Genomic DNA, 15,493 nt, shown 5'->3' with positions numbered 1-15,493 from the left:
TCATTCATGTAGAGGGACGATTTCTTCTCCAAACGATTTCTGCGATGATTTCGAAGAAGATGATTTCGTCTTCGATAACCTAGACTTCTTCGGTTGAGACGGCCCTGTTTCTAAGAAAGATCTCTTCTGAGATACAGGGGACGACACGCCGGACCCCACACATAACCCCGGAGAAAGGCCAGACATTTCACTGGAATGAATTTCAGTAGACGTAGTTAACAAATTACCCGAATTTAAATTACTTGTTTTAGACATGACTAATGCAAGCCGCCGTTGCTTGTCCCTAGCACATCTGTAAATAGACCGTGTATGGAGAGTAAATTCTGAATCAGACAATTCTATGCAAAATTTACAACGATTATTAGAAGTACATAAGGGTTTGCACGTCGGGCAAATTAAATGAGGATCAACTGCCGACAACCGCAATCTACATAGTAGACATGATTGCCGACAACCACAATCTACATAGTAGACATGATTTCATCAATTGGGACTAAGTCTCAAGTGAAGAAATACATGCTTAATAAGACATAATTATGACAAATTTGATAACATATAATGCATATACAAATCCAAATACCGCATACAAGCAGAATTTAGTTTAAAGGCCAAAATAAAGAAAGAACTTGTCGCCTTATCGGGACCCTCAGGTGCCTCCAGCTGCCCATGTCGGGCGATAAGGAGAGAGTGACAAGCATGGATGGTCATGTGGCCTGGGGCGTGGGAAAAGGGAGGCTACACATGGTGAGAGTATTTTACGTCCGCTTCTTTCTAGAAGGGACCTTCAAGGGATTTCAGGTGTTCCACTACCTTCGCCAGGGAAGAGGAGATAAGCAATCAGCTTAGCTTATCCTAGTCAGGATAAGGAACAATCTGAAGTTTGGGCAACTCTGTTTGATACTGTGACAACCCTGTCGGATACTGTAGTTTGGGCAAACCCTGTGTGATACTGTGACAGCCATGTCTGATACTGTAGTCATTGACTGTCCTGCTTGATACTGTGACAACCCTGTCTGATACTTTCTTGAACTGCCCTGTGTCTGACAATGAAGTGAAGATTGCTCGGTGTCTGAGCAGTTTTGACAGCCCTGACTGACCTGTATTTTGCGCAATCTCTCCTGTTCCTCTGCAATCTTCTGCTGCTCCAACTTTTTCTTCAATTCAAGAAGCATCTGGTCCATGGTGGCAATGAACTGACTGTAATCTGAGTTGAGTTGCTCTCGTGTCATGTCAGTGCTCTATAATGTTAAAGAAAGTTGTTCAACTTTGTTCTTCATGAACTCCAGTCAGACTATGAGTGAGATTATATCACATTACTTTATGTTTCAGCCATATAATCACACTTTCCACTGGTCACTGTCAACAACAGTTCCAGACACACGAACCACAGGTCACAATGGACAAAAGGTCTGAGATACACATTCCTTAAGTCACTGTGGGCTTTTGACAACATCTTTTATGACGTGTACCACAGCTCCCTTTGGACCATGAAACTACAGCTTTAGACATGTACCAAAGGTCACCATGGACAATAGCTCTAGACACATGTCCCACGGGTCACCATGAAAGAACAGCTCTAGACACAATGATTGTACCACAGGTCACCACTGGACAACAGCTCTAGACACACATACCACGGGTCACCATGGTCCTTGTTGTGCCAAAATACTGAATCAACTGATGCCAGAGCAGATTGTGTTTAAATGCTCATAAATTAACCAGCTTCTGCTGGGACCAAAGTCTAATGTCAGTATGGAAGGTATGCCAGATTGGATGGCTGCTGGTTTAGAAGGCTTCCACAATCATCAATTTCCCCCAAAGAATGTCATCTCATTACACAGTGTATATATCAAGTATCATACCTTCACACAATGGAAAAACCTGACCTTTAAACAAAACATGCAGTTGACTGATGTGTTATGTTTATTGCAGATGTGGTTTTCATCAAATTAACTTCTGGTCTTGTTGAGTATTATGAAACTATACAGTTCAATGCGATGACAGTGGTCCTATTCTGTACAGGTAATGCAGTCAATGTCACTTATTCTTCACTGGTGCAACTACATAGTTCCTGAAACAACGTGTATCAGTCTGCTGCCTACACTGCACACACTCACCCTGATCTTCTTAATGAGACCACTCAGCGAGTTCTCAATGTCTTTAACTTGTTTTGAGGCCTGTTCTTTTTCTTTCTTGAACTGAGACACAATCTGGGCCATCATTATCAGCTGCTCAGAGGAGGACTTCAGCTTCACTAAGATAGCCATCCTATGTTGAGGTGAATATATTATCAGGGAATCCAGAAGAACAGGCTCTTCATAAGTCTTGCAATGCTCACTTCAATTTCATTATTTTCAGAGGTTTATGCAATATGCTAAACTTCCATCAAAAATTGATATCATTTACTGATTAAACTTTATTCCTTCCATCATATCTTAGTATAGGGCAAAGAAATTAGAGAATACTGCGCACTAACCAGGAACATTTAGATTTGGTAACTCAACATCACGTAACGGCATTTGCCCATTCTGAATCATTCATTTTACATTAGATATTGTCAAACAAATTATGAAAATAAACTTTACTATATCAACAAGTCAACACAAGATAGGCATTATTTAACAGGTGCACAGTGCACTTCTTACTTAGGTTTGAACTTGCGACACATGCTCCACATACGTATGGTCTTCTGCACTCTCACCAGCATGTCACGACGATAATTTATCTTGTTTTTCACTGGAACAAATAAATATATATTTTTAACAAAGAAAGAAATGGAAAAAGCAGGAGTAGTCAATGTTCTTCACTCTTACCTCTCATCACATTGGTCACATTATGGATGGAACTCATACATCATTCATCCAATTTCTCCCACATCTACGACAAACATTATGCATGAAAAGTGGTAGTTTAAGGTACTTTCTAACTACTGACCTAAAACATGTGTTCCAAAATGACTTCCTAAATACCCAGATTATATTATCATTCGTGTAAGCAAACCACTGACGTGAGGATAAGGATTAGATGATCGGTTAGCACTGTGTATTTTCATGCAAATTTTTTTCACTTTTGTCATAAGGCAAATAAATGCACATCAACAACACCCACAACTCTGCATCACATATGAAGGTCATAGGTCAATATATAATAACAAATAAACCATTAACATCATTCTATGGACTGAACACAGCACACAGACTCACATTTGATGACTGATAGTGCACACCACTGTGCCTTTCTCCAGCGTGAACACAGCAACCACCTCTTCACCTTTTTCACCAACTCAGCTAAATTTTCTGGATCACTTTTCAGAATCTGATCAAACTCTGCAAATTTCCCTGGTCGGAAGAACACCTTGGTCAAACCAAACTTGAAATCATTTTCATCCAGACCAAGAGCTCTGAAGAGTGACTGTAAATAATAAACAAAACTGACCGTTATTACCATTCTGTAATTTTCTGCATAAAATTGATGTTTTATACACATACTTATTTGCTTGTCTCCCTCTTCTATCCAAAGTTTTAGTGGAGCAGTTGAAATCTCTTGACGTTCCTTTCTTCAAAGGCTGATGTAAAATCATACTCACTCACCAGACGAGTACTTTCCATTTCCTCCATATTTTTGTGCCAATACTGGTCACATGACCAGCCATATTTGTCACTTTCTCCTTAACTTTCGTAGCCCAACACAAGGATTTGCGGGGAAATCCAAGTGACATGATGGGGAGGTTGGGAGGGTTGAGCTCATGAGTCGGGATAAGTATAAAATATCAATTATACTCAGAAAATTACATATTATTCCTTATCCTGACTCATGCTTTTTCGCTTACAGATCAGACTTACAACCAATGCATCACATATTATCTAAATATGTACAGGTTAATGATCACTCATGCTGCTCCACCTCAACATGCACATGGACTCTCAACCAACCACCTCGTTAGTGAAGATATCAAAAAGTCATGTGATAAGTGTGAGCTATTTTAGCACCTTTCAGGAACCGTTAACTGTTGTGCACCAACAAGAAGGCTGAATTGGTGAATGCCAAAGACGTCCTCAGTGGCGATGTCTCCAAGATAGTGATTTGCAAACACCGTATCTGATTTCCAAAAACAACTCTCCATGATTGTTGTAATTGAGTGAGTGTACATGCCAGAGCTCTCACTTCATGTGGATTGGAAGCTTGTGGTGGCTCAAGTCCTGCTGCTTTATATCCATGTAAAATAACAGTACTCATCCAGACTGACACTGTTGTTCTTGAGATTTCTGTAGATGTTGCTGTGGACAGTGGAATACATAGGCACTAAGATTTTTGCTTCTTTGTCTGTGTCTGTTTTAGATCAATCTTGAGAGCTCTGACTGGACATAGAGATACAATCCTGCATATCGTGTGGTCTGAGCACTGTACATAACACCAGGAAGTGAAATTGTCTATCAGGTTGTCCTGGGAATTGCAGGTGTACCATGTCACGACTTGTGGAGTCGAACCAAGTTCGAGCAAAATCCACTGCATGAATTTCTGACATCTGAAGTGAAAGTATTGTCTTTTGTGTCAAAAGTTCAAAGGATGTCCAGTCTAATGGTTTGTATTTCTCACTAGTGAGGTGTTGTAAAACAAACATTAAGATCCCAAGCTGGGGCTTTGAATTTCTGTTGTTTTCTGTTGAATGAGTGCAGTAATGCAAGTAATTCAGATACTTTGGTCAGTTTAATGCCTGATTTCACAGATATAACTGTACTGAGTGCAGCTAGATAGGTTGACAAGAGTTGAATCTTTTAATTGCCTGTTTGTCGCAGATGACATAAGTTGCCACAGCTTAACTAAAACAATCACTCAATATTTTTAGACCAAAAGAGGCAGACATAGCAAACTGAAGATAAGTATATGACCTTTGCTACTTACAGATTTTTGGCATTTTTGTTTTTGGACTCAATTTCAAAAAGAAAGGACGGGTTCCATTTTCAGAGCATAACTCAAAAACCATTTAATATATTTCTGCAGAACTTGATAGATATAACAATCTGAATATAAAGTGGTGCTTTTTATTATTTACAGGCTATTGTGATTCATTATTTTCTTGGTTTCCAAAGACATGATTTAGGCTTTATCTCAACAGGGAAAGAGGTGTGTGTGTGCGTGCGTGCGTGCGTGCGTGCGTGCGTGCGTGCGTGCGTGCGTGCGTGCATGTTTTTCAGCAAAACTTAGTAGATATATGAGACAGATCTTGAAGTGGTGCCTTTTGCTGTATACATTTATGTGGCAGTTATATTTTTAATGATTTCCATGGAAACAATTTGAACTTAGTCTAAAAAAACATCAAGTAACAGTCAGATTTGTTCTTGCAAATATGCAGGGGCCAGGTAGATATGTCATCTTTTGATGACTCTTGTTTAAAACATGTTTTGGTGGGGAGATCATACTAACAGGTTCTACCATTCTGATAGCTTTATTGTTTGATTTCTGATTACTTGAATGAGTATAGGAAACCACATTCTCACTGGCCAATATGGCGAGACCAAAGTCAGTTGTAGCATTGTTGTTTGATATTTGCTAGTACTTGCGATATTAATATTGGTGGTGGAAATGTGTATGCATTTAGACCTTCCCAGAAGCTGCTCAAGGTATATGTTTGAACATCTGGAACCGGAGATACAAACATCCTTATCTGATTATTGAACCAGGTTGCAAATAGGTCTATGAGCAAAGATCCTGTCCTCCGAGTAATGAGCTGAAAAGTTTCTCGGAGCATCCATTCTGTTGGAGATGGTTTGCCTGGGCTGAGAGAGAGTGCAAGAATGTTCTTCTCTCCTGGAATATGACATGCTTTATGTAAATTTTCAACTCGTCGACTATGTTGAAAATTTGAAAAGTCAGTTGTAGCAGATTTAACCATCTTGTTGATGCTTGTTTGTTTATGTAATAAGACACTATGGAGTTGTCCGTGTGGACCATGAGTATTGCATTTCTTAACATTTCCGACCAATGTTGTATTGCATTGATTCCTGCCTTCAATCCCAACTGGCTGATGTGCAATCGATAATCCTGATAAAGATGAGTGTTGCAGTCCAGCTGTGATAAGTTCCTGTGCAGACAATTGATTCCTGAGTCCAAATGTCCACCTGTTCAAGTTGATCCAAAGTAGATTCACAAACTGATTAAGTGGCCATAAATGTAACCTTCCCCTGCATGTCATGTCTGAGAGTTTCAATGGAGAGAGTAGTGCTTGAGATATTCCGGCTTGAATCTTGCTCCACTGATCATTTGGAATCAAAATACAGTTAAGAGGTGTGATAAACCATTTCCCCAGAAATCCAGAAACTGTAGATCCTGTTTCGGTTCTAGTTCCGATTTTAGTAGAAATCCAAAAGCGGTAGGGCGTTCCATTGAAAATGAGGACCCTTGAATAGGAATCTGAGGAATTTCCTTGACTGTGTATGTATAGGAACACACAGATGCTCGTCTTGCAGGTCTCTGTTGGCTGTGTAATTGTGTGGACGAACTAGATGCCTGAGTTGTGGAAGGTGAATCAAATGAAAAGTTGCGCTTTGAGTAGACAATCTTGATAGAATCTGCTAGTGTTGCAAATGAGTCTGAACTTTTCCTTTGAGTTGTATCCTTCGTGAAGTGTCGGGGATTTGAAGTTGTCCAGTAGAATTCCCCAATTTTCCCAGTACCTCTATAGTGTTCCACCCATGGTAGATGGTTGTATGGGAACGACTAGAGGTAGAAGGCTCCAGTCAATCTGAATCTGATCTGCAGCGACATGGTTGTCAGCTACTTGTAGGGGCGCAGCCTCTCCTGGAGGTAGTTCTGTTGTTCCCTCTTGAACGACAAAAATGTAGGTGCAGACCAAGAGGTCTTTTAGTAGAGATTTGGTGAATCTACCACTCTAATTGCAAGATAACAGTCCTTGTCTTCTCAACAGAGTTACTCTTGCTTAAGTGGAACAAGGTGCTCTGACATAAATTGCTGATCTCCTTTCTGTGTCAGAAGGGCTGACAAAATCATCCTGTCATCTTCTGAACTTGAATTCTTGAATCTAGATATCAATGTTTCATTAATAGCTCTGGATCTGGCTAGATCACAAAAGGTATGATAAGTAGTGGAGTTGAGCTAGTTTCAGTCACCACTTTGTAAGATTTAACAATGTCCAGAGCCTTTGTGAAGGAAATCTTTTAGCATTGAAGGATGGTATATGTTGACTTTGATATCTTGTGGCTTTATTGAGGGCTGTGTTGAGGCTGTAGAAATAGAATCTAAGGGAGGAACTGTATTAAAATCCTCACTGATCACCCTATAGATGAATGCTTCATTAGATTCCAGAGAATCTAAATCCAATCCAACAGCTATCCAGGAAGTAACTTCCACATCAGAAAAATTAATCTCATCTGAAAAACTGTCTAAAGTCATGATGACTACTGTCTCTACATGACACCCTCTGAGAAGGTGTATAATCACTTTAACATGCCTTCATGCAACCTCCATATGTGATTCCTTTCATGAATCCTTCAAACATGAATCGTCAGCAGGTAGTTCAGTCTATGAAACTCCCAAAATACCCAGTAATCCCACGGGGCTGATAACTGTAAAATGTTGCTTGCCCTGTTAACATGTAACCAGCCCTGTATTTCAAATAGGAAACTGAAATAAGTCGTTAATATAATGTAACTAATGAATTGATGTGTGATCGTTACATTCCATTAGAAGAAACAACACTGTTCATTGGCTGAAAGCATTCTCCAGACCAATCACATTTAGTGTTAGATAAATGGGCAGGCTGATGTGTGGAAGTTACGGTTTGATTGATCATGAACTGAACAGACATCGTCTAGCTACCACATTTGTAAATTATTTTCGACATATTTCCCGTAGTCAATGACATGGCCAAACATGGCTATAAAATAAAGTTGCAAGCCCACCATGTAACCAGCAACCGGCATGCCGCCAGGCAGACTCATACACTGGGTAGTCTCCCATATGCACCTCCCTTTGTGCACTATCTTTCCTGCACGAATCTTCAAATCAGTAATCCTTGCACAATTTCAGTGAAGTTGAGAAATCCTCCTGCAGTAAAGGGTACTTTTGTGCAAATGTGCATTTTCTAAATCAGAGGATGAAGATGATACATAATGTTGCCATTGATGACAAGGAGATCTTCTGCACAGAGAATCCTTTCTACTGTGATGTTGAAGTTCATTTGGGAATGTATCCAGACTCTGACACTGAGGTTATTGATAGGGATGACCTATGAGAACGTAAACGTTCGTGCACGTTCTCTTTAACACGATGCATGATGGCAGTTGCCGCAAAAGCTTTCAAGGCAGCTCTCTCTTCCGTGAAGCGTCGATCCATTAAGGACATCATGCCTTGGGTGAACTGTTCCAAGAAGATTCTGAGATCAATTTAATTCCTGCACTGAATGTGTAGACCTTTATGAGGGTGAATATTTTTCTGAGAATACTGATGCCTCTTCTGACCTACAATGAAGGTGTGCTTGTATTTGGCAGAGCTGCCATCCTTCGTTGAAGATGTATGCACTGAAGGTAAATCATCCAGTGATTTATGTTGCGTAACAGTTGCAGTAGCAGTCCTTGCCTTTGCAGCAGGTTGTGATCTGTTGGTGATAGGTACTTCTGGCAGAAGTATAGGACCGTCTCCTATTCTCGCAGTAAACGCATTTTCTGCCGAGATTGCCAATGCGTGATACTTAGTGGTTGTTTGCATCATTGACCAGTAACTAGGAAGTGGCCCAAGTCTGTGAATAATCAAAATTTTGCAATGTAATGAATATTCCTGAGTTGTAACCAGCTTTTCGTAACTTTTCCCCGCCCTTGCCGATAAGATTTCCCTTCCTTACACCTAACAACATTACTTTCTCGTTATGCCGCGAGAATGGGAGATGCCTCGAAAAGTCAGCGTCGGATGACCATGTTTTTCATCGAGTTCATGTGCTATAATACACCTGATGGATCAAGCAGTTGATAGGAGCAGATGTTAGAGGGAGAATCTCTTCATTTAAAAACAAGCATACATACAAAAAGAACTGTTAGTATTATGTTTTCAGCCGATATCCGTAAGTACCGCGAGAATAGGAGATGCCAGTATATAGGAGGTTCATCAAAAACGTTTGCTTCACCTGGAAGCAGAAGGAACGAGCCTTCGTAGTAGATAATGATAACATGATAACATCCTCTGCGATGAAGATGATTTAGATCACTTACTCAGTGATACAGATGATTACCACAAAGTAGATTGCTTCCTAGCTGGTGCAGCCTCCATCACTAAATCAGAGTCACGCGAGTCTGGTATCCTGAGATACCAGAATTACAAACATCAGTTGTAGGTAATCGGCATACGGTTCATAGGGCAATCATTTGCCTTACCCAACGTGATTGATGAATACTGTCTTACCTTGTCCCTTGCATGTCTAAGAATAGCAAACAAATATTGATTAAATTATTCAGATGATAAATGTCGACAAAGATCACAGCGGACATTAGAAACACATATCTTAATGCAACAGAGATATAATCGGTGTGGCTTGGATGATGAAACCGGTATCTACAACTCAAACAAGTTTTCATCAAAATGTAAGCAAAGTATGAACCATGATTGCAAACATAAAACACGTAATTTATACACAACTTTTTACATCATACAATTAAACATACAGACCAAAGACCATATACAGCAAAATTTGGATTAAAAACTAAAATAAACAAGAGAAAAGTGCCATATAGGGACCCTAAGTCGCCCACACAACCTTCCTGTTGGACAAAGAAGGAGGGAGTGACAAATATGGCCTGTCATGTGACCAATACTGGCGCCAAAATATGGAGGAAAGAGAGGGTACTTGTGGGTGAGTATGATTTTACGTCCTCTTTTGAAGAAGGGAACTTGAAGGGATTTCAAGTGTTTCACAAAGACTTCAGATAGAAGAAAGAGACAAGCAAATAAGCATGAATCAGGATAAGGAAAAATTTAGCCTCATTAGTCAAAGGTATTTGCTCAGTTGTTCATAATTCTGCATAATGTACACAAAATGGATGTTAAACAAGACATGATCTTACCTTGCAGAAGAGTCGTGGATCAAGACGAGATAGCTCAGGGGGCAGGTACTTCTTGTACATGTTGTAGAGCTCAGAAAACTGAGTACGGGATGGGTAGCCTTGCTGCATGAGGTCCAGCACCGAGATCATACCTGTAGAGATCAATCTGAACAATACACTGAACAACAGGGTGATTTGTGCAATAGACTGAACAACATATTGTACCACATACTGAAGAGCAGGCTAAACTGTACATTTTACTGAACAAAAGACTGAACATACTTTCCAGCTGAAAAACACATTGTACAACAGGCTGTTCAGCTAGCTAGAGTGTACAAAAATTACTTACAACAGAGAGTACAAGTCACTGACCATCTGGTGGAACCAGACTGTGTATGTAAGCCTCCACAGTACTTAACATTAAGCTCTACAAACCACAACTAGAGTCATCTAAAGATAACAAATCCCTTGGCCCCTACAAGAAAAAATCATTTGAGAGCTAAATTAAGCCCAACTTGATTTATGTTAGACTGAGTTCAAATCCATGGAAATCATGAAAAAAGTAAATGCCAAACTTCTGCAAATAGCAAAAAGCACTATTTTGGGATCTGACTCATATCTGTCATGATATTGAATGGTTTTTGAGTTGTGCACTGGAAATGAAGGTCTCCCCTCCAGACAGGCCATATACTGTGGAACATACTGAACAACAGACTGGTCTTAATACTGGACACCAGACTGGCCATTTACCGTACAACATCCTGCTCATATGCTGTAGAACTTGCTGTACATCAGACTGGTCTTATACTGAACAACAAACTGGTCTTAATACTGTACAAAAGACTGGTTTTATACAGAACAACAAACTGGTCTTAATACTGCACAACAAACTCATACTATAGAACAAACCTCATACTATAGAACATGCTGTACAACAGACTGTCAGATTGAAAAGACTGAACACAGTGAACAGGGTTTGAGAACAGCAAGAAGAACCATGCTCTATATTGTTCAGAAGAGTGTACAAGGAATTGATGAAATGATTGAACAAACGGTTGTACAACACAAAAAAATCTCTGGCCCTGCAGGAAACATCTGTTTCAAGCCTGCATGTGACTATTTGTTCTACAGCCTGTAATAACTGAGGAACCTACCTGCACACTGGAGCTGGCTGAGAATCATGCCCCCTTCAAACATGTGGTCCACCATCTTACTGTTAGGCTTGATACACCGGATGAAGTTGGTTCCCTGTAAAAACATACATATATAAGGGTTAGTTCAGTTTTATATTAAGTCAGTATACATCCTGTATGTGAAGGTTATTACCAATACAAGTAGGAGTCTCATCACACACTTACTGTGCTTCGCAGCTTGTCCATCAAAACAGTCAGTTGTTTTCGGAACTTGTTTCCAACACTTATGAAGCCAAGTTTTCCAGAGGTAACTTCCATGCCCTCAAACAATTTTCTAAGCAAGGTATTCTTACTTTCTTGGACTAGAAACTGCAAGGATGCATGCAGAGCATCGTTGTTCTTCTCAATAAACTGAACCTGCATAAAATAACACCTCATATAAGAGTTGGGCATATACATAAACATGTATATCACACTGCAGCAATCTAACGAACCAGCAAACATGATTGTGCCTGACAGGTACATTCTCTGAGCAGCAGGTGTAATATAATGATTGCTTATGACCATCAAGTAAGTATAGATATTCCCCCAAATAGGGCCTAATCTTCTACCAACAATACAGCTACTTGACAATGTTTATACTGAGGAGTGGCAGTCAACAACACACTAACTTGAAGCATGGTGCCAACCTGTGATCAAATCATGTAGCTCATTCATGCACAGCAGATATTGCTTTTAATAATCACAATGAATTTGAAATGATTGTTACTACGATTTGTTTATATGTCCATTTGGGTCCAATACTTTCATATTGTCAGGTAAGTGAATGGCTTATTGGTACCATGCTTCTTGTTGGCATTGTGAGGCACATTAAGGATTGTTTCATTTTAAAATTATTGTCACACAATGTCTTTGGCTATTTCAGAAGATACATACATTATTCTCAGATGTGTTCAATGTAAATTGAGATGCATAAAAGCTGCACACATCTCAGTTTCATGTTCTTTAACACATAGGTACAGCATCTACAAACACATCCATAATATCATGATACAGAATTAAATTAATTCACATTGTAAGTTTATACCTGAAAGAGATTTTCATATTGTTTCCATTTGTTATGGTATTCCAGAAACCTTGCTTTGCTATAATACATGTATCTGATATTGCAGTAATAGTTCAATTCTTTTTGAAATAAGGATAATTGCTGTATTCGATTTGTAAGTTTACATTAATAAATATCAAATTTAGCTTATAAAATTCGAATAAACCTGTAGAGGTTGCAGATTCTTTGAATTGAGTCCTCCTTGGGGTACTTATAAGCATTTAAATGTTCTTTAAATTCTTGCGACAGTTGTAACTATATTTTTTCAATAAAAATATGTACGAAACAAAAAACATCGTTTTTGTCTTGTGAGACCACCCCTACAGGGCCCCTGGCCCCGTGACAGCCAAGAGCAGGTAACTCTTCAGACTATAGCCTCCAGCAAAACACTTCCGTTCTGTAAGCAATACAGACAGAATGTGGGGAGGTGGGTGGCAGTACCCCAAGGAGGACTCTATTCAAAGAATCTGCAACCTCTACAGGTTTATTTGATTCTTTTTCATAGAGATCCTCCTTGGGGTACTTATAAGCAAAAGACAGACTCCAAAAGACTGATCTTAGGGAGAGGCATTCTGTCTGCTCATAAACCTGACAAACTGAAAACTTATTACAAACTGAAAGTAACAAGGAATCAAACTTACTTGATCACGTGACCTCTCTGTGCCTTGCGGCGGAGGTGCGGACCAGGGCCAGGCTAGTACACAGTCTAACCCTACCATTCTACGAGAAAGCTGTAGGGTGTTATAAAAAATTAACCCCACCCCCCCTACCCCCCCCCTCTAGAGCCGAGACAGGCGACCAATATATTAAGTTCCATTCTCATGCACCGGCCAAGGTGCTAGGGAAGGACTCAGACAGTCTAGACCGGTAAAGCAAAAAATACCACCACCATAATAGAGCCCACCACCGGGATAAAAGATGGAAATTATACAGTAATACACCACCACCAGTCTACTTGTTGCAGCTACAATGTCAAATGATCGTTCATCAATTGCGAGGGTAGCTCAACTGGCTAGGGCACTCGTGCCATGCCCACTGGTGAGAACTGACTGGCCAAACCGAGCACGCTCACTTGACACTCTGTCTAACTGGTAATGACGGATGAACGTGCTTGGTCGGCTCCAAATAGCCACGGAGCAGATCTCCTCAATGGGCAAGGCAGACGCATATGCCTTAGATGTCACCACAGCCCTAACCGAATGAGCTTTCAAACCCTCAGGGGGCGTACGACCTTTCGAGGTGTATCCCAAACAAATGGCAGAGACAAGCCACCTAGATATGGTCTGCTTGTTCGCCAGAAGGCCAGCCTTGCAGGGGAAATCAGATTTTATTTCTTCATGTTGATTATTTGAAGATCAGTTGTGTGAACTGGCGTTTACTCCCAGGCATGAGTTTTCTAAGGGTGGTGTCAATGCTCCTTGTATATGAATATGCTGAACTTATACCTTATGAGAAACCATTCATATTGGTGGCAGTTTGCCATTACAAAGCATTGCTGTATATTTCTACAACTAAGTTGTCCAGTCATACTCCATTAGAGACAGTACAATACCTACTCTGTTGTACAGATTTAGCACCTCACAAGCTATCTTTGCACCACATCTAATCAAGCATGATGTCTGGCAGGTCCAACAATAAAGTGGGCTACATTTACAGTAAATGACGTACCGTATGGTAGCAGACAGCACCAGCAAAGTGTTTGATCAGGAAACCTTGGTCATCTTTCACTTCTCGATGAGACTTAAGCTTAGACTTTCGAGGAACCTGTAGTTTACAAAAAAAGCTTTCAACACCTGGAAAACTTACACCTCAAGAGACATCTCTGTTGTGCTTTACAAGATGTATTGTTAAAATATTTCCCATTCAAAGCAGCAAAATATAATTGTATATATTTCTAGACTTACACTTAACCGGAAGTGATTCTTGTTGCGACCATGCACCTCATGGGTGAAGTGGTCGGGCTTTGGTGTAGGCAACTTGCTTTCCTCATCCAGAAGGTCAAAGATACCAGTGCCTTTACCTTCTATCAAATCTGAAAAAGACACCAACAAAGCATTCACACTCATAACACAATAATTAACTAGGCACCTGTCAGTCGTAACGTCAATGTCCCATTCACAGAAAACTGTCACAAGTGTCATTGTCAGTGTTTACTGAACTGGTCTCAATCACAAGTTGCATGATAGGATAATTATAAAGAGACTCCCTTTTAATTGAAGTGGACGTACAATACACTAACCCATCGGGAGCCTCTCCTTCCCATGGTTGCAGTCACATGACCAGCCTTGCTTGCCAATCTTATAAGTGTGGCAGTTGGGAGAGCTTGATGGCATGAATCAGGATAAGCACAAAATATCAATTTTATTCAGAAAATTACACATTTTTCCTTATCCTGACTAATGCTTATCATGCTCACACAATGCAACCGAACCAGCAGTGGGTCAGGCCATGCTGGATTCTGTTGACTGCTATATAAGTACATCCAGTACTTTCCCCCCTTTCGGGAATTATAATGGCAATAGTTAAGTCCTGTTCTTCCAATATTCATTTGTGTGATGGGGGGGTTCACATCCAGTCGAACTTGTCTTCTCTTGAAGCATTCACTGACTGGAATGTGATAATATATATATCAGCTCTATAGATATATAGTGTCTAATGCAACGGTATGTCAAGATTTCCAATCAAGACCAATCGTGACCCTCTTCATGTACAAGTCTCTGGTAGTTGTAGTGTTGGTTGTCCTAGATCCTCGATGAGTACTGGGAACTATTCTCACACTGGCCAGTAAGGCACAACAAAAATCAGTTGTATCAACATTCTCTGTTTTATCTTCCCAATGACTTTCAGTAGGAGTACTGGAGGGGGGGAACACATAAGCATTCAGTCCTTCCAATGAGATGGTGTGAACCCCTGCTTATAAGTCGAAATGCCTCTCAATGTAGCATCCATTCCGTTGGAGATGGTTGTATGGTTGATGTGAGCAGACTGAGTAGACATTGCCACTGTCATAGTAACGAGTAGAGCTTGTTCTATCACAGCTTGAATCTTGACACACCAATAAATTGCAATGACGATGCTGCTCCACAGAGTTATGAATCAAATCCAAAGGAACTGATGATTTTGCTGCAGCTCTAATTCTGATTTCAGTAGATTCACAAGCCATCTGAGTTGAGTTAGCAGCCTGATGGTGAAGTCAACTGTAGTCT

At 40.2% G+C, this 15,493-nt stretch overlaps 1 protein-coding gene across 3 annotated transcripts in view; it reads right to left on the bottom strand.

Moving 5' to 3' along the window:
• The window catches only part of LOC137287287 (unconventional myosin-VI-like), a 76,329-nt gene that overhangs the window by 17,440 nt on the left and 43,396 nt on the right, over nucleotides 1-15,493 (bottom strand). For all 3 annotated transcript variants that reach the window (XM_067819524.1, XM_067819522.1, XM_067819523.1), the window contains 9 exons: nucleotides 14,192-14,319; nucleotides 13,956-14,051; nucleotides 11,408-11,599; nucleotides 11,204-11,297; nucleotides 10,071-10,201; nucleotides 3,204-3,411; nucleotides 2,646-2,736; nucleotides 2,118-2,268; nucleotides 1,098-1,238 (listed from right to left, as the gene is read on the bottom strand). In XM_067819524.1, coding sequence (XP_067675625.1) covers nucleotides 1,098-1,238; nucleotides 2,118-2,268; nucleotides 2,646-2,736; nucleotides 3,204-3,411; nucleotides 10,071-10,201; nucleotides 11,204-11,297; nucleotides 11,408-11,599; nucleotides 13,956-14,051; nucleotides 14,192-14,319 — 1,232 coding nt within the window. The remainder of the gene's footprint in view (nucleotides 1-1,097; nucleotides 1,239-2,117; nucleotides 2,269-2,645; nucleotides 2,737-3,203; nucleotides 3,412-10,070; nucleotides 10,202-11,203; nucleotides 11,298-11,407; nucleotides 11,600-13,955; nucleotides 14,052-14,191; nucleotides 14,320-15,493) is intronic.

This window comes from Haliotis asinina, chromosome 6, assembly GCF_037392515.1.
Source record: "Haliotis asinina isolate JCU_RB_2024 chromosome 6, JCU_Hal_asi_v2, whole genome shotgun sequence".
Taxonomy (NCBI): Eukaryota; Metazoa; Mollusca; class Gastropoda; order Lepetellida; family Haliotidae; genus Haliotis; species Haliotis asinina.
This window is presented reverse-complemented; position numbering and strand designations above follow the sequence as displayed.